Source organism: Uranotaenia lowii, chromosome 3, assembly GCF_029784155.1.
Source record: "Uranotaenia lowii strain MFRU-FL chromosome 3, ASM2978415v1, whole genome shotgun sequence".
Classification (NCBI taxonomy): Eukaryota; Metazoa; Arthropoda; class Insecta; order Diptera; family Culicidae; genus Uranotaenia; species Uranotaenia lowii.
Window position 1 is genome coordinate 83,038,109 of NC_073693.1, and position 18,516 is coordinate 83,056,624.

At 37.1% G+C, this 18,516-nt stretch overlaps 3 protein-coding genes and 1 long non-coding RNA gene across 5 annotated transcripts; 1 reads left to right on the forward strand and 3 right to left on the reverse strand.

The window, feature by feature from the left end:
• Positions 1-565: 565 nt before the first annotated feature.
• LOC129756379 (probable ATP-dependent RNA helicase Dbp45A) lies at positions 566-2,412 on the reverse strand. Its single transcript, XM_055753238.1, has 3 exons — positions 2,173-2,412; positions 1,665-2,115; positions 566-1,604 (listed from the first exon to the last, which is right to left on the reverse strand). The coding sequence occupies exons 1-3, from the start codon at positions 2,246-2,248 to the stop codon at positions 569-571; spliced, it is 1,563 nt and encodes a 520-aa protein (XP_055609213.1). The 5' UTR covers positions 2,249-2,412; the 3' UTR covers positions 566-568.
• A 3,067-nt stretch (positions 2,413-5,479) lies between these two features.
• On the forward strand, positions 5,480-9,581 carry LOC129756380 (NAD kinase 2, mitochondrial). 2 transcript variants are annotated; one of them, XM_055753241.1, is made up of 4 exons: positions 5,480-6,240; positions 7,971-8,662; positions 8,731-9,124; positions 9,190-9,581. In XM_055753241.1, exons 1-4 carry the CDS (start codon positions 6,204-6,206, stop codon positions 9,291-9,293), a joined length of 1,227 nt encoding a protein of 408 aa, XP_055609216.1. In that variant the 5' UTR covers positions 5,480-6,203; the 3' UTR covers positions 9,294-9,581. The 2 variants fall into 2 exon arrangements, with proteins under 2 accessions (XP_055609216.1, XP_055609214.1); XM_055753239.1 differs by lacking the exon at positions 5,480-6,240 and adding an exon at positions 7,298-7,914.
• A 360-nt stretch (positions 9,582-9,941) lies between these two features.
• On the reverse strand, positions 9,942-12,303 carry LOC129756382 (putative uncharacterized protein DDB_G0286901). The gene is made up of 3 exons (XM_055753242.1): positions 12,115-12,303; positions 11,424-12,057; positions 9,942-11,361 (listed from the first exon to the last, which is right to left on the reverse strand). Exons 1-3 carry the CDS (start codon positions 12,149-12,151, stop codon positions 10,713-10,715), a joined length of 1,320 nt encoding a protein of 439 aa, XP_055609217.1. The 5' UTR covers positions 12,152-12,303; the 3' UTR covers positions 9,942-10,712.
• Positions 12,304-14,419: 2,116 nt separating this feature from the next.
• LOC129750666 (uncharacterized) lies at positions 14,420-15,098 on the reverse strand. The gene is made up of 2 exons (XR_008738444.1): positions 14,819-15,098; positions 14,420-14,724 (listed from the first exon to the last, which is right to left on the reverse strand). It is a non-coding gene; the product is annotated as an uncharacterized LOC129750666 (long non-coding RNA).
• Positions 15,099-18,516: the final 3,418 nt, after the last annotated feature.

Consider the following 18,516-nt stretch of genomic DNA (forward strand, 5'->3'; position numbering starts at 1 on the left):
ATTTCTGAGAACTTACGTTCAAACGCTAATCGATAACTACTCCGCAGAAAGTTTTACCAAAATAAAGGTTAATTTTTTTAACTGGATCTGAAAACAAAAAAAAATTTGGGTTTACAAATAAAGTTGGAAATAAGACGACACTTTTGTAACCTACCTAAAATTTAATAACTTCACCTTCTTGAAAGATTTTTTTTTTTTAAACTGATATTAATATTCATGGCTTGAGATGAATTTTTAAGGTTTTGATCTTAATTGAGATCCTTAATCTCGTTATCAACAACTTAGCTTTTCCTTAAAATTTGAAATTTTATTTCCGTATAGATAGAACAAAAGATCTCGTGAGAAGTTCATGAACTTTTGACTGATCGTCAGTTGAATAATAAGTCAGCTTCTTCAACGAGAGTTTTTTTCCGTACGCCAAACAAGAAAAGTAAACTGCACCTATTCTCTGATTTTGAATCTGCTTCGATTTTCAGTATTTCCAGTTTTTTCATTTCCATAAGCAGCTAAAGGGAACTGTGATGAAAAATTTAAAAAAAAACAAATCAACTTTTTCAGAATGACTTTCCTATTTTTTCACTTTTTTGTTTTTTATTTTCACCGTTTTACCATTCGTCTTGTCGCTCTTACTCTTTTTCTGTTTCTGCGCAAATTCCTCTATCTGTTTTTCCGAAACAAACTTCCGTTTCTTAAACTTTTTACTACCAACCGCATCCTTAAATCGATCATCCACTGCAGCCAGCTCCTGTTCGGCTCTGCGTTTTCTTTCCTCGTTTTCCGAACGCAATCGTTGCTTACGTTCTTCCGCCCTGGACTCCTTTTCTCGTTTCCACTTTTCCTCCATCTCATCCGGATCCAAACCTTGCTCGATCCATTTCTTGCGCCGATAATTGTGCTGCCGTTCGTCAAAATCTTTATTGTCCAGATTCATTTCCGCCTCCCTACGGGCAACACTAACTTGCATGAAGATCCGTTCCACCAGCCGTTGATCGATAGTATGCTCCGTTAGCTTGGTGTTGATCAAGGCTTCTATTTCTCCCAAGAATTCCAAATCCCTGGGGAATCGAAATATGGAAATCGCCAATCCTTTGCGGCCAGCTCGAGCCGTTCGACCCACTCGGTGAATGTATTCGTGAGGTACTTTTGGCAGTCGATGATTCAACACCAATTGAACGTTGGGAATATCCAAACCACGGCTAGCTACATCCGTTGCTATCAGTACCCGAACGTGTTTGGATTTAAATTTATTTAAAGCCGCTACTCTTTCCTTCTGCCGCAGAAATCCGTGCAAACACACGTTCGCAAATCCAATCGTATTTAAAGTCATCGAAATCACCTGACAATCTTTTTTCGAATTGGTGAATATGATTACACTGGCGTCCTCGCTGCCCTCCTTGAATTTTCGCAGCGTTTCGATCAGTACCATATCCCGATCGTAGTCTGCGCAAAGAATGTATCGTTGATCCAACGTTTCGACGGTGGCCACATTGCTCTCTTCCGACCATTCGAAGGCTTGTTCATCGATCGGAAATACGCTACTTTCGCGTACAAGTTTATTCAATGTAGCAGAGAAGAAAAGATTTTGTCGTTTTTTCGGTAGGAATCTAAAAACAAAAAAGCATTATGAGAGAATCTTCAAATACTTTGTAAACAAAACCAACTACCGATCAATTGCCTGCAGATCCTCGTCGAAGTTTCCACTCAAAACGCGATCAGCCTCGTCCACCACCAGGAACTGCATGGCCCGAAACGAATACGTATTGCAGCCGGTCAAATGCGCTGCCAAACGACCCGGCATGGCAACGATTATGTGCGGCCGGTTCTGAAGGCGCTGCGCTTCCAGCAACTGATCCGTTCCACCCGTTACCACGCAAACCTTAACACCCATGGGCTGGCCGGCCACATTGAACTGTTCAGCTATTTGGTAGGCCAGTTCGTGTGTTGGAGTTAGGACCAGGGCAAAATTACTGGTCGGCTCTTCGCTCAACTTCTGCAGGATGGGCAACGCGAAAGCGAACGTTTTTCCGGAACCCGTCTTGGCGGCCCCAATACAATCGCGGCCGGATAAAATTTCCGGAACGCATGCCTGCTGGATGGGTGTCGGGCGTCGAAGACCTACAAAAATTAAACTGGTTCAATCGGAATCTCTAGAAATTTCTCAATGATTGTTACCCAATTTGCTCAGCTGATTTGTGATCCAAGGTTTCAGACCCAGTTCATCAAACTTTTTCTGTTCTGTCATTGCCATCGTTTAAAGGTGTATCATTATTCTCTTTATTTCAACTGATATTTATGTATTTTTGGATCTGGAGCCACCGAAACACTTTTTAATCTTCAGCAGGGAGATGAAAAAACAAAAAATAACCGGAAAATTTCAAATCAACCCCACGCGCACGTGTTTTCACGAATGAACTTTTGACGAATTGTTTTGGTAAAGCACACGCTTAGGAAAATATGATTGATTTTTGGTTGCCTTCAATGAAATGAATTTGAGTACATTAGGAAGCAGAAGAAATGAACACATGCCTTATTTGTAAGTTTTCTCCCCTCGTTGAGTGTTCCACCACTGATCATACTGACAGGACACTTAACTCGCAACTTTAAAATTATCATTTTTATTTTTGGGCATCTTTCCAAATTACTTAGGAGAAAAAATTAAATTTCAACACAAATACCTGATTTCTGATGGTTTGGTTGAAAATAAGTATAATCTAAGAAATTTTATACTCTTTGGATAGTTGAAAAATTCGCAAACATCATCTAAAAGATTATTATCATCTATTTAAAGGTGTGCAGACACGAATGCCACAGGGATGGTAAAGTGTCGTAAATAGAAAAAAAATGTCATGTTGGTGAATATTGACGAAATATCATTTTCATAATATTTCCATCACATTTTAATATACAAGGCGGGGCCAACTTTTTAATGAATTCCTTCAAAATTGACATGATATCCGAAATACAAGAAAAGTCAAACCATTCAGAAGTCACAAACGAATCAAATATATTGAAAGCTGCTATTTCTCCGACAGAGATTATATTGCTGACATTTTTTTTGTTTTTTTTTATAGAAAACTGATGTTTGGCAATGTCGACGATAGACGATATAGGTGGCTTTTAGCCAAAAAAACTCAATTTTCTTCTTCGCATGTCAGTTGAGCGAGTCGGAAACCCTAACGTTTAAAGTGACTCATGGAAATAAAAGACAAAACATAGTATCGATTCACAACTTTTAATAAGCATCAAAAATTTAAACATCAACCTGAATCACTCGACCTAGACGCTGAAAGTAAGTAAGGCGATTTTAAAACAGAACAGAATAGTATAGTATATTTATTTTTTCAACCATTGCTTTTAGATGACATCATGTAGGTATCTCCAGGAAAATTGTTATCAGTTGCACATTTAGAATGCAATGACAATATGCAAATTACCTGTGAATCATAGCTGCTACTGGCTACTTTATTTTCATTTCAATGACCACATGTGCCTATTTAAACTAACTTGAGAACTACCATCTGAGCTTTTAGTTGTTCGTAATCAGGTTCTAAAGGAGACTCGACAGCTGATCTTTTAGCGCTAATATTTTACTGATTGATTTTTTTTAAAATCTAATTATATGGTAACAATTTTAAACTGTGTTTGTTGATTATTGGGTCATCTTAACTTCAGTCGGCGTATCGATTATGTTCTAAAGTGATCTTTGTGGTAACAATCCAGAATTCTTTCGCAAATTCATTACACAAAAACGGCTTAATGAACACCCAAAATCAACCTGGAATCGTTCATTGAACAGGCTGAATATTTGCCCATTTTGATTTGTTGACATTTAGTGGTATGAATAAGGTTTAGCAATTGCTTCGGTAGCTTTTACTTTGCTCGAAATCAAGCAAAGCAAAAGCCCAAAGCATTTGCTTAGTTTGGTATGAATAAACATTTGCTTAGCAGATGTGTACTAAAGTCTTAGAACATAGCTTTTGCTTCGAAAAAAAGAGCTATCCAACTAGCAGAATCTGAAATTTTCTAAAGTAAAATGAAAGAAGACGATCAAAAAATTGAAAAGTACGACTAAAATAGCCATGAAATCGACGGTGCGGGTGGTGGGTGTAAGAACGAACGGAAAAATTTAAGTCAATAGAGCATTTCCTGAGACAGATGGTGGTAGGGTAGCTTTTTGTTTTTGTTTTGATATTTGTAAACACCTACTGGTCGCCATTTTGAACTTGAGAGATTTGCACTGTTCAATCATTTCTTCGAAAGAACTTTTTTTTTTAAATTAACATTACATAACATCAATATTACCTTCAAAGTATTTCATGTCTACAATTATTTAATTTTAGGTAGTTTAAAAAGTTAAGAACTTTGCAAAACCATGGTTATGCATAACTATTGCACCGCCAATTTGGTTTCGTTACTATCCCGCCATTGAACATGCGTAGTGTTGTTGTTATTTTTACCCTACCACCAGGTGCCGAAAATTGTAAACATGAGAAATCAGCTGTTCGGTTGACAAGTCGGGAAATACCTTATACATGCTCGTATGTTGATGTTTAAAGAAAATTGAATATTGACAAACAAAAAATGGCCTAGCTTTTTAACATTTATCATAAGCTCTCCCACACGTTTTCGGATTGGGATAATCCAATATATAAAAAAAGGCAATAGGCGCGCATCTTAAGTTAGATGTTTTTTTTTTAATCTTTGAATTATAAAAAAATCATATAAATTTGGGAGATCGGAATTATGTTTTAAATTATTACAACTTTCTTCCAACTTCAAGCCAATTGGGACTTCTTCCACTGTAGCCGGATTTTTTTAATTTGAAATATTTACTTATTGATTTGTGTTGTTTCATCTTAGACGAATCATTTCATACAACGACAGGAATATGAAAAAAGTTGGGTTATCACTTCGACTGTTCTTTATCTATGTTGAAAATGCCTTTTTAAATTGTATTGAAGTGTAATATTGCTCATTTTATAAATTCAAGACGTTGTTGAAGAATTTGTTTATTGGAAAAGTCTGCTACCAAGCATGCTTAGAAAATAAAGTAATTGCTAGGAGATTTCTCGAGCGATTGCTTCAGATTTGGGCTTTATTCATACCAAACTAGCTTGTACTAAAAGTAAAAGCTCCTGACTGAGAAAACAGCTGTCAGAAAAAACTTTATTCATATCAACCGAAGCAATTGCTTTCTGCGACTGCTCGAATGCTCGATTTAGTTTAGCAAAAGCAATTGCTAGGGTTTTTTCATACCACCTATTGTCTGATAAACTTTTTTCAAATGTTTCTCTAGATTTTCTCAGCGATTCAAAAATTTCAAAAAGTGTTAACAAAAATATTTTTACATTCTTCTTTATTCATATGCGAAAGTTTTTGAATTACTGTAATTGGAATTAATTGTTAAGACTGGTTGATTTGAGGAGTTTGAAAGGCTTAATAGAAAGGATAACGGGTAACTATTTAGGTAAATAGATACCATCGTTGAACTCGAATGTCGGTCTTATCAGTGTAAAGTAAACATAAAAAAAGATAAAACGAATATCGTTCGAAGAAAGACAAATTTTAAGAATATACATAAAGGAAGAAAAGCTCAACACCAGGTGCAGATAAAATTGAAAATTTGCTGGCTGGGTGTATCAGTACCGAACGGCAACAAGTTGAACGAATTTAATCCCATTCCTTCAAGTCAGTCAACGAACATCAGTCTACGAGTGCGGATCGTTTTGCCAGAAGCTACTATTAAATCGTCGACCCATCTCAATTCCTTATCAGTAAATATTGTGCTCCATCATCTACATTCTACTCGTTTTCCTCCGTCCGTCCAAATATCAGCAGCGGAAACCGGCCGGAATCGTTCGTTTGGGGTATTGTGCCTTCTTTTGAGAAATCATTCCATGCTATCGGACACGATCATATAAACACCTTAATTTGGCCACGTTCTAACCCGTCTGGTGTGTCCAGCAGGCGCATTGAGAGAATGTAATCTAATCTTTGCAGACGTCACGGGAAATCTGGTTCGGGTTGCGCGAGCAAAAAGTGAAAACAAGATTACGATTTTATAAGTGAAAAAAGTGATGCTCTAGAGATTGAAAAATCCGATTGTTGGACCAACTGAAGAAAGACTGAGAAAAGCGAATCCAGCCAGCAGAAGTCGTTGGGCGTATCGTTTTTGTTTCATAAAATAGTCGCTCTGCTTTCCGATGTTTAAGGCAGCTAGTTTAGGACGCGCGGTCGTAGGTAAGTAATGACGGAGATTGGCAGACAAATTTTCAATGACCTACACATTCAAAAAAAAACTGGTTTCCTTTCGCAAGGATCTTGGCGTAGTTGTCGTTAAGCTCCAACATCTGTCCAGAAAACAACAACAGTCAAAAAAAATGCAGCTCTGAACAGGTTGTGGTGTGGTTAATTTAAAAATAGACCGACTTTATCAGCTCAGATCGTCCAAGGCTACTGTTGTCTTATTGCAATTACCTTGTGATTAAATGCAGTTAGATTTAATGATCGAGTCGTTAGCGCTTCCTCAAAGAAAAACCACCTCGGATACTATCAGCTGGTTTATTCATGAATTCCTTGCTGTGCTTGCCTTTCAAGCGTTTTTTTGTTTAGTTTAACTTTTAATAAAATTATTATGTAGGATTATTTTTTCAAGGAATTAAAACTAAGCAAAAGAGGAACCTAAAACAATCAATCACCTTTCTTTGTTTTGCGTTGATTAAATACGCAATACAAATCGTTATTATGACTTAACATTTCGGCTTTTCTGATGGCCTCTACATAAATTATCTTATGATACTATAGATTTGATTGAATAGTTGAAATTGGATTAATGTTATTACATACTTATATGGATCAGATAACACGTATCCCTTGAAATCAGTAAAACAAACTTTAGGCAGTTAATACTGGGATAAGATAATCCATATCCATGATTAATATATCGATAGGTTGTTTTTTTTATCTTAAAGATAAAAAACATCACAATAATAAAAAAGGCCTTATCTTCGCTGTAATACTACCGACAATATTGGCTTAAACTACCTATGGGGTTCGGGGGAATCGTGAAGTCATTTTGAAAACAACTGTATTATCTCAGTTTACCCGTTTTATATAGCTATACCAAAGAATTCACTTTTTTGTTATTTTTGGTGCTTTCATAAATTCTTGAATAGCAAGAAAACCGTAAACAACTCTTTTCATGATGTGCCACTTGGGGGGCTTGGCGGGGATTCATCGAAGGGGGGACGTAATTGTCTTATCGTAGCTGCCATAGAACCGACGTAATAACTCTGTCTCGTGTCTGCTGGCTGATGCGTATAATTGCCAAAAAACAGCAAAAACAGTGCACTAGTTATCACGTAGGCACAATTATACTGGACGTCGTTCAAAAAATATAAATACGGTTAGTCAGTTCAAGATGAAAATGTTCTACTTTTTATAATATTTTTTTTGAATTGAATAAATATTGAACGTATGGTATTATACCTACTAGTTTAATCGGTGCAAATTCTTTTTGTAAACGGTCTGCTGGATGTCCACTTAAATCAGCAGCTTGACGTGACCAGCACCATCATTTAATGGGGGATACGGTTTGGTTGTTTTCAAGAGATTTTTCAAAGGAAAGGGTGATATGTCGGCTTATTAAAAATATCATTATATCAGCTTGCATAAAGGTACATACGACCTCGCGCTGTTATATTTTCCTTCGATTTACTGCCTTAAAAATGTTTTTCTTGTTTCGATTTAGTCGTTTTACCATCTTTATTGCATTCGCGACTTTATATCAACGTTGCAGTTGGCGGACAGTTATTGAAAAACTTATCCGGTACAACTGTGTTCAATGTTTACTCTTGGGCTTGAACTTGCGGACATCGGCTCCGGAGGCAACTGACTTGCACAAGCTCCTTAAAAGTAAATTGTTTCTTTCTACTGATTCTATACTCATTTACTTCCTCACATCATTTCAGGTTGCAGAGATGTCCTGCAAGGTCTCGTCAAGTGTCGCCAGATGGGCACCAATTCCAAAACTAAGCTGCGAAAAATTTTAGTGGTATCGAAGCTAACTAGACTGGAGTTCGAGAAAACTCGGGATCACTGCCTTAACGATGAGAAGTTGGAACTCAAGATCCGCAACCGCGGTTCGGACTACGATGCTATGAAGTACTACCATCATCTGCATAAGGATGTCGAGGAAGAAGTTGTCAAATCGTTTCGTGAAGCCGGCGTTGAAGTCAAGGTCATCAACCGTCTGACGCTTAACAACGATATTCTACGATGGGCTGATCTGCTGGTACCGATCGGAGGCGATGGAACGTTCTTGCTAGCCGCCGGTCGAGCCAGTCCGTTCATGTTGGATCGAGTCAAAATGACACCGGTTGTTGGATTCAACTCGGATCCTAGAAGATCTGAAGGTCGACTGATGCTGCCAAAATACTTTTCGACTAACATCGAAGAAGCGGTGCGGCGCATTCTTAGTGGAGATTTCAAGTGGATGCGTAGATCGAGAATAAGAATAACGCTGATTGGATCGGATACAACTAAACGGCCTCCACCGATCGATCTTCATGAGTACCATTCCTCTATGATGGAACACAAAGAGGTTGACGATCCGACCGTGGAGAGCAACAACCGTATTCTACCATACTTGGCGTTGAATGAGGTAAGCCTGTGTCATAATATAACTAATCAAAGGACTGTCAATCAAATACAAATGACCCTATTCTACAGGTGTTTATTGGAGAAATGCTGTCGGCTCGAGTGTCGCATCTGCACTTGCAGCTAGACAACAGTGACGTGGTCACCAAGACGAAAAGTTCCGGCTTGTGTGTGAGCACCGGTACCGGGTCTACCTCGTGGCTAACCAGCATGAATCGACTGTCCACTAGCAACGTAAAAGATCTGATCGAGATCATCAAACGACGAACGGGAGAACTGAACGGAATTGATCACGAAGCCATTGCGGAGGAGTACAATCAAAATTTGGTCTTCCCGGCGGACGATCTGCGGCTGTGTTACTCGATCCGTGAACAGATCTGCGTCGGCGTCTGGCCCAACCCGAAAGGTTTAGAATCGAAAGGGTTCGTCAAACAGCTTAAGGTTAAATCTCGATGCATCGATGCAAGTGAGTTTTGTTTTGGGATTTATTTTCGAGAAACAATTAAATTGATTTTTTTTATGCTTTCACAGGTTTAGTGATAGATGGCAGTATTGCGTACAACTTTAATGATGGAGCCAAGGCCTTATTGGAAGTTCATCCGGAGGATGCACTTCTAACTATTGACATGGACTGAAACGGTAGCGATTTTTAATTTCGAAGCATCAATGAATATTGCATGCCTGCAATGATATAAGTTTAGCGCACAACTTTTCCTTACCCTATCTAGTTATACTTTGAGAAAGTGTTAGGAAACCTAGCCAAATCAATGTTAAGAAGTCTCCAATTTTATCCTTCGTTATTCTCATCACATTAATATTTTTTTAAATTATTGTAATTTTGCCAATGCATTTATCATATAATGGTAGGAAAGTGTTATTGTAATTTTTAGGTGGAACAATAAACTTAATTTTTTGCCACACGATTTAGGCTGTCGTTCGAATTTATCTTATTTTTGAAATGGTATCAGCTTTTTAAATTGCCTCGAAAATTATCCAACAAGATATTTTGAATTTGCATTTAAGTTTGTACGTAGAATATGAATTTAAAGTAGATTGGATCTTACCTGTCTTGGATAATGCATCCTTCACTAACTTTCGATTTTCCTGGTTGTAATTCGCTGTTTTCCCGATCCTTTCTCATGGGTTATCTTTCGATCAGTGGTATCACAGCCATCAACACTTCGAAGATTTTGGAAAACAAGAGAAATAGAAAAGGAAAATATTAGTTCCAAAAAAAATGTAACAAAACACAGTGTTTTATTTTAAATAATAAAAAAGATTGAGTATTTTACCTAGACAGAGCTGTTTATTAATGAAAATGGCAATTTATTGTAACACAAAAGTAGGTAATGTTGCGTAGCAAAAAATTGTAGTTTTCGTGAAGTTACAATCACTTCATATAAATGGTAGAGATTGAGACTAAAAGTCTCCTATCGACCATCAGCTACGCGTGGTCTCTTATATCAAAGTGGAGAAACTGGATCGCTGCTCATTTGGGTTTTAATCGAAGTAAGGTAACCTAAGTATTATTTTGAGGATTATTAACTAAAATTTATCAACATATTTGAAATATTGCTTTCCTATATCTTTTCAACTAACTTAAAAATACGTAGGTGACAATATCAGTCAATATAAATTTCAACTATTGGCGAGCAACTTTTGAACAGCTAAGTTGCTTACAACGCAAAGTGTTATAGTATAATAAAAGTTGATATGCTTATTGCTCAAAAACCATCCTCCTCAGCTATTTTGATCAAGTTTTCTAATAGTTAATCGATTGAAAAAGATACATTAAAAATAGATAACACTGTTAGGCTACTATAAGTATGAAATTGTGTACTCTTTTACAACTGTACGAGAACTGTTAATTTATTATCAATTGAAGCAAAAAGGAATACACGTTTTATCCACGTTGGAAATAACATAAATGAAACAAATATGAGGAACCATATCATACTCTAAAAACCGATTGCTTATCGGTTAGTTACGATAATCCTCGATAACAAAAATAAATGAAATCTCCTTCGAATGATAAAACTTTTGTTTTAAAATCTCTAACTGAAGCGCATGTTCATGCTCAAATCTGTCGTAGTGGGCGTGACCTTTTCCGCTTCTATTCCGGGACCGTCCATACTGACCACACCGTGCTGGCGATACATCATTGTTTTGCCTTGCAACGTGTGGATGTCCTTCTGTACCTTCATATCATACTTCGGACCGAAATTTTGCTGAACGGTGCTGATATGATTGAGCAGCATCGTAGCGGCCACCGGCATTAATTCGTTCGGACTCATCTGCGACACCGCATCTGGTCTCGATAACATATTCGACATTGCACCGGGCATCATCGGTTGGTTAACGGCCATCGGCGGTCGAAAATCTTGTTGCTGGTTACGCATCATGTTGCGCACCACATCGACGAAGCTTTCCCGATCTTGAACGGTTGACACCTGACCGATGCGGTTCAACATATCAGCAAAAGTGACCAGACCTTGCTGTCCGAATCGGTTCTGTGGATTGTCATAAGGATTCGGAAGTAGACCGCCCTGGAACGATGACGGCGGCGAAATATACGGTCGAAGATCACGAATGTTATTCTTGTTCATCTGAGCTTTATTACGAAACTCTTGACGGTCTGCAGTCGGGTTGAAGCTCGGCATCATATTCATGTTCCCCCCATTCTGGTTACGATTACGGTCATTGCTGTTAAAAAAAAATGAAATTATTAAAATACATATCTCCCACTTATAACAGAGCAAATTCACTTTCTGCGGTTCCAATTGTTTCGGTTGCGATTAAAACCACCATTATTGTTCCAATTGTTATTGTTTCTGTTGTTATGGTACCGGGAATTTCCCAAACGTTCGTTAATACGCTTACGAGCGTCGTCGTTCCGAAACTTGGCGTTTTCACCCAGCGACGCTATCAAACGTTCCGTGTTACGATCAAAGACGGCCTTAACCGACATAAGCGGTGGAACCCCATTCGGTTTAGAGGAAACTTGATTTTTGCGGTTCAAACGCCACTGCTGCGAGGGCATATTTTTAATGCCTTGCTTTTGTTCTTCGGTGACAAACGTACGGATTTCGGAACCCGAATCCACTTGAACGGATAACTGTTTCGGATTTTCTTGACTGCTTCCTGCCTGCGAACTATTTTCGTCATTACGGCTGAACGTTTTCTGAACCAATGGAGGAAGATCCGGATCCGTCTCCGGTGCCTGGCTCCCATCCTCTTCCATGTCCATGCCGGAGCGATCTTCGATGAACAGCATGTCGTCTTCGTTCTCATCATCATCCATTTCCGATTGCAATGGACGCTTGAAATAGCCCGGATCTTTGAGCGCAGCCGGTTTCGGACGCAGACTAGAAACTATCCCCTTTTCGGCAATATAATCATCTGCGGAAAAGTTCCATTAGTGTAAAAAATGGTTCCGGAAATTATCAGAAATTTTACCCAACGAAAGAGTCAGAGCTTTTTCGAGTCGATCCATTGTGAACTCCGGAAACAATTTCACTTAAGACAAAAGTATAATCTATAAAAATAACTGTTAAGAAAGTTTTAGAAGTAAATTTCCGCGTCAAAAATGATTGAAAATTTATTTTGCAAAATGTCCGTTGGAAAACGTTTGCAACGTGCACGCACGAAAAGCGAAAAATGATTTAGCTACACACTCGCAAATATTTAACTTTGGACGTCAATGTTTTCGACCCAATTTTTTCCAGCTGGATACTGAGGACATTTTTACTGATTTTTTTTAAAAGTATTGTACAAAGGTCTTAAGCGGGCCATAGACTACACAACATTTGTACAAATGCGATGAAATTCGATGAAATTTTGTCGCTGTGAGCACGATTTGCATAGTGTATGGCACTGCTTGAATGAGCGCCCAAACGGTTGGAGTAAAATCGGTCGGGATCGAAATATTTTGTACAAAACATTCTCCCAGCCGGGGTGGAGATGGTTTTTTTTGTTGCTGTTGCTGTTTTCGCCAGCAATCATTTGTGTTCGCGTGAAATATGTTTGTATAGTGTATGGGCGAGCATAGATCAAACAATCGTCGTGGAAACATCGAATTTGTACAGGCCAATTTGTGTAGTCTATGGCCCGCTTTAAGCGGGCCATAGACTACACAACATTTGTACAAATGCGATGAAATTCGATGAAATTTTGTCGCTGTGAGCACGATTTGCATAGTGTATGGCACTGCTTGAATGAGCGCCCAAACGGTTGGAGTAAAATCGGTCGGGATCGAAATATTTTGTACAAAACATTCTCCCAGCCGGGGTGGAGATGGTTTTTTTTGTTGCTGTTGCTGTTTTCGCCAGCAATCATTTGTGTTCGCGTGAAATATGTTTGTATAGTGTATGGGCGAGCATAGATCAAACAATCGTCGTGGAAACATCGAATTTGTACAGGCCAATTTGTGTAGTCTATGGCCCGCTTTAAGCGGGCCATAGACTACACAACATTTGTACAAATGCGATGAAATTCGATGAAATTTTGTCGCTGTGAGCACGATTTGCATAGTGTATGGCACTGCTTGAATGAGCGCCCAAACGGTTGGAGTAAAATCGGTCGGGATCGAAATATTTTGTACAAAACATTCTCCCAGCCGGGGTGGAGATGGTTTTTTTTGTTGCTGTTGCTGTTTTCGCCAGCAATCATTTGTGTTCGCGTGAAATATGTTTGTATAGTGTATGGGCGAGCATAGATCAAACAATCGTCGTGGAAACATCGAATTTGTACAGGCCAATTTGTGTAGTCTATGGCCCGCTTTATGTAATTTTAAAAAGAGGACATATCTCTTAGGTCGAATTCACAGTGAGCGCGGTGCGAAGTGCGAAGCGAATTTCCAATTCGCGCGAAAAACCGCTTCTCATTGAAACACGTTGAAAAAACATCGACCGGCCACAGTGCAAGCGAATTTTCGTGCGAAGACCCGGCTGGATCGCGCGAATTCATTCTGTTCATATGGACATACACTGAAAATATTCTCTCGGAAATGTTTTATCGTAAAATGATTTATCAAAAAAATATTTTTCAAAAGTTTATTTATTTAATTATCATTGCCGTTTCTGTGTTAGTAATAAAAAATGTACGGTTTTTTAGCGCGGATTTTCGAAAAAAAACGCGGTTTCAGTCTTTATCAATTGAAACAAATTCTAACTGGCAATAAACGACCGCCCGAATACGAAAATATTGTAACATAACAGTTCCTGTAGTAGTTATAAAACGATTAGAAACAGCGTAAAAAAACGTTTAGAAAATGGTATCAGAAACCATAAAAAACATTGCACTTATCTTGAATTCCAAAACGACGGTCTGTTGAATATGGCGTTAAGTTATGTTACTGTTTAAAACTATTAAAACTTCTGTATGGAGACACTGTTTTAGGAACAGTTAGGGTATGGTTTATAAAACGCTTAAGAACAACGTTTTCAGGACATTGAACTGTTTCTAGAATGAACACGTGTAGGCATATTTTAAACGATTTATCAAACCGTTCAGCGAACTGTTACGGGAATCGGAATGATTCTTGTACGAATCGTTTTGTTAAGGTTATTTTGAGGAGCTTTGATGTCTAAACGTCAACCTTAAAGGTTCCGGACTTCTTTATTCCGACGCAATACGAACCGTTTTAGGAACCGTTCGTTAAGAAAGGCACGCACACAGTTTTGGAATCGTATATGTATACGTGGATGGCACACACACAGAAAAATATTGACATTTTCGGTTTCGAAATAACATTACTAAAAAATGTTTGTCACTTTTATTTATTCAATTGGTGTAAACTTACATTTGCTTATATTCCGGATGAAATTGGCAATTGATGATCTAGATGCTAGGTAAGATGGGACATGTATCCTTCATCACCGCCGCAGGTATTGTGGATGGATTTCCTTTCCGGCAATTTTCGTGGGCCTTCAAAGTGAATTTTCTGGTCGAATAGCGCCCCCTTGGAATCTGAACACTCGATTGGTGTGTAGTAATTATTCGCCCGGTTCGACGGTCAATAATTCCCTCAACCGATCTTCCACTCTGAAGGCAGCTAGCAGCCATAACCTGAAAGCAAAAAAAAAGTTCTCAATAATAGGGCCACTTACTTTTATATAAGTATATAAGTATCTCAGGACAATTTATATTGTATTTAACCTACCTGTAACAACCAACTGTCCAATGAGTTTCGGTACTGCCTCGGTAGTCGCGATGCTAATATTTTCTCGGACATTTTCGTTACCTTATCCGAAAGAGCTGGTTCGGATTTTTTAATGTTTTCGTCTTCCAGTTTGCCGGTGCTGTTGTTGAGTTAAAAAAAGGTGAGAGCAGGCTTTCTAAAATATTCCTAAAGCTGGCTCTACTCCCTTTCAATTTTTTGCCGCAGGAGCCCGACGAGAAGCAACAAAATTAACGCGAACAAAACAAATGATCAGCGGAAAACAGTCAGTGGTGCCAGATTCACCGAACTTTGGGTTTATAGACCAAAAAGAACAAATGGAAGCTATTTAAATTAATAAATTTCAACTTTATTCTTGTTTTTAAAAAAAATTCGGAAACTTTTCACAGTAAATTTTGATAAGTGAATAATCATATCAATAAATGACGCATGATTGAAAATATCAACAAAAAAAAAATCATAATTTGTTAATGAATCCGCATAATGTGACATGTTAAATTCAACTGAAGGCGTATTGCAGAGTATAATAATAGAATATCAAAGAGTTTTGTTTTATTATTTATATATATATGGGGCCGTTCAGATACCACGTGGACAGAAAAATGAGATTTTTGACCCCCTCCTCCCCCTTCGTGGACAAGCGTGGACATTAGGCAAACCCCTACCCCCCTCCCCGGATGTCCACGTGGACAGATTTGAAAAAGTTTTTATTTTAAATACCTATAATTTGACAGTTAGAAAACACCACTTTTTGCCTTTTTGTTATAGAAATGGCTGATTTTGAAAAACCGAATAATTTCCTGATATAAAAAAAATAAAATTTTTAAATTTCCTAAATTTCCCCTCTTCGTGGACAAGCGTGGACATTTCCATACCCCCCCCCCCCCCCCCCTAAGTTGTCCACGTGGTATGTGAACGGCCCCATATTTAAAATTTTCAAATAAAGAAATTATAAAAAAAAATATATATTTAAAATTCAGATTGTGAATCCCGATTTCAATCTAATACGCTCAAAACATTTTCGAATTATGTAAGGAAACTTTCACATACAACGAAGAAAACTAGTGGTAAAAAAATAATATCAATAAACATTATTTAAAAATTACTCGGTACCTCAGCCAGTTTTTCCGAGTTTTGGGTTTTGGGTAGTTGAAACTACTCTATACAGTTGCATAAGAATAATAAAAAAATATCAAACATTTCAAAAATTTGTACTGATTTTTTGCAAAATCATATGGCATCTATGATCCGCCTTTCGGTCATTTTTGACGGGACTTTGACAGAAGGCATGAACGCTATGGGTAACGATTCGAGATCATTTTACGATTAAAGAAAAGTTAAAGTTAATCTTGAATATACCATTCGTTCACGTTTCTCGATACCATCACCTTTTGACATGAACGTTCATGTTTCGTTTTTAACGTTGTCGAAGCAAAGTTTAATATAACCGCTACTTTTTCAGAAACAATCACTATTTCTGGAGCTGTAGATGTATCGTCCAGACTGTTTAAGATATAGTTTTTTAGTATGCGGGCGGTGGCATGGAAGCCCCACAATATGTGTATAGGGCGAAGGGGCTGAACGGATAGAAGTTGGAATTTGTTATCCGACGCCATCTTGAAATCCAATATGGCCCCTTCCACTCAACTTTAAAATGCTGGAAGTGACTAAAAGCAGATGAAACTCCCACAATATGGGTATTGGATGAAAGTACCGTAAACTGGGGGAACTTTGATCACTTTTTTCATTCATTTTTCAATATTTTGGAAGGGGTTGCTTTTTCGTAATACCTAATATCTTTAAAACCCTTACTGAGGTGAGGAGTATTAATCATGATCATTGATTGCAGTGAATTCAAACGACATTGGTGGTTATAATTAAATGTTTGTTACAAAACCAGATTTCGAGTTTCGGGGTAACTTTGATCACTACGGTTTTTACGTATCTCAATATCTTCAAATTTATTGTTTTGATGGCATTAAGCACACAAGGTTCAAAAATCGATAACAGTAATTTTTTTTTGGGACTCAATTGAATTTTTCAACGTTTTCTTTCAAAAACAAATATACTGGAAAGATGGATAATGTTGCTGCATACATTTAGGGGCAAAAATTATAAACATTTCTGAATATTTTTTGGCCTCAAAAACAAATAAAATTTTACTTTCACGCAATTCCCTAAGTCCTCGTACTGTTCCCATGTTCTTTTTTTCTTCAAACTTAATCATTTGATAGGGTTTTTAGCCATTTTTTCTATACGGGCTATTTCATGGAAAGTGACCGTTTTTTTCAATATCCAAAAATTATCATCAAATGACCATAAAAACAACACTTAATCTTATCCTAAACCAAGAAAAAACTTGAACTTTCACATTAAACAACCTATTTGCTCCTAAATGCTTAAATTTGATCAGGGGAGATGTTTGTTTGTGAGCCTTCAAAAAACCAGATATTTTAAGATTTTAGAATTATATTTTTATTAATATAAAAAATCTCCTAATACAAACCAAATTTAGCTTATTTGTAACTCAATTTACATACTTTCAAACGTAGTAAACAGTTTTCAGATATTTTAACTTTCTACTTAGTTAATGAGGATTATCTGCAAAATTTCATGTTGATCAAAGTTACCCCGCTGATCAAAGTTCCCCCAGTTTACGGTACTCAATAAGTAGAAGTCGAATTTGGCTGTCCGACGCCATTTTGAAATAAAAGATGGCGGTTCCCGCTTAATTCAAAATGCAATAAAGAACTGAAAATCGTATGGTCCATCCACAATATAAGAAATGAGTGAAAGGGATAAAAAATTTGATGAAAAATTACTGACAAAAATTTAACAAAATTTAAAAAAGCATGAAATGAATAAACAAAAATATGACAAGTGTTATAAAACTAAAGTAATATTGACAAAAATATAACAAAACTGTGGGAAAATATGAATAACTATTACTAAAATTAAAAAATATTACAAAAAAAAAATAAAGACAAATGACAAAACTTTGAATAAAACACGACAAATGTGGTAAAATAATTATGCCAAAAATAACCTTTGTCAACTGTTTGTCATAATTTTGTTTTCTTATCGTTGTTTTGTTAAATTTTTATCATATTTTTTCATAGCTTTGTTACATATATATTTATTACATTTGTAAGATTTTTTTCATAGTATTGCGGAAATTGCACCTATTTAGACTCCTGTGCAAATAATTTCCACGCAGAAATATTTTCGCACTGACGCACACATAGACAACCCGTGTCAGTTTTTCAAATCAGCCGTTGCTCGCTTCTGATTTTCGAATCACATTTCCAAACGGCATAATTGTTATTGTTTTGGCGAAAATTATTATGAAATGCAAACCAAGAAGTTTAATAACGAAAATTGACCGATCAACAAATGAAAAGAAACGAACAGAAAACAGAATGCATTCTGTACATTCGGGTACAAGAATGTAAGTGGAACAAATAAATCATGCATCATCATGATGCATGATCATCATTATTCGGGCGTTTTTCGAATTACTGAAAAATTAGCCAAAAAATTATGGATTCACTGAAAACTTTTACTGACACACCAGTCGCAATTGTTTTTTATTCAATTTTATCCAAAGATGTAAAAAATATCGATATGTGTCATTGTCTATGTATAGGTCTGTGAGCAGATTTTACTGCGTGCAAATTATT

Bases quoted from the DNA above. Each gene is read 5' to 3' on its own strand.
- LOC129756379 (XM_055753238.1), bottom strand. From the start codon at position 2,248: ATGGCAATGACAGAACAGAAAAAGTTTGATGAACTGGGTCTGAAACCT. The intron at 2,116-2,172 runs GTAACAATCATT...TAATTTTTGTAG, and splicing joins AAATCAGCTGAGCAAATTGG to GTCTTCGACGCCCGACACCC. The intron at 1,605-1,664 runs GTAGTTGGTTTT...TTTTGTTTTTAG, and splicing joins GATCTGCAGGCAATTGATCG to ATTCCTACCGAAAAAACGAC.
- LOC129756380 (XM_055753239.1), top strand. From the start codon at position 7,581: ATGGGGGATACGGTTTGGTTGTTTTCAAGAGATTTTTCAAAGGAAAGG. The intron at 7,915-7,970 runs GTAAATTGTTTC...ACATCATTTCAG, and splicing joins CTTGCACAAGCTCCTTAAAA to GTTGCAGAGATGTCCTGCAA. The intron at 8,663-8,730 runs GTAAGCCTGTGT...CCTATTCTACAG, and splicing joins CATACTTGGCGTTGAATGAG to GTGTTTATTGGAGAAATGCT.
- LOC129756382 (XM_055753242.1), bottom strand. From the start codon at position 12,151: ATGGATCGACTCGAAAAAGCTCTGACTCTTTCGTTGG. The intron at 12,058-12,114 runs GTAAAATTTCTG...ACTTTTCCGCAG, and splicing joins AGCTCTGACTCTTTCGTTGG to ATGATTATATTGCCGAAAAG. The intron at 11,362-11,423 runs GTGAATTTGCTC...TTTTTTTAACAG, and splicing joins AACAATTGGAACCGCAGAAA to CAATGACCGTAATCGTAACC.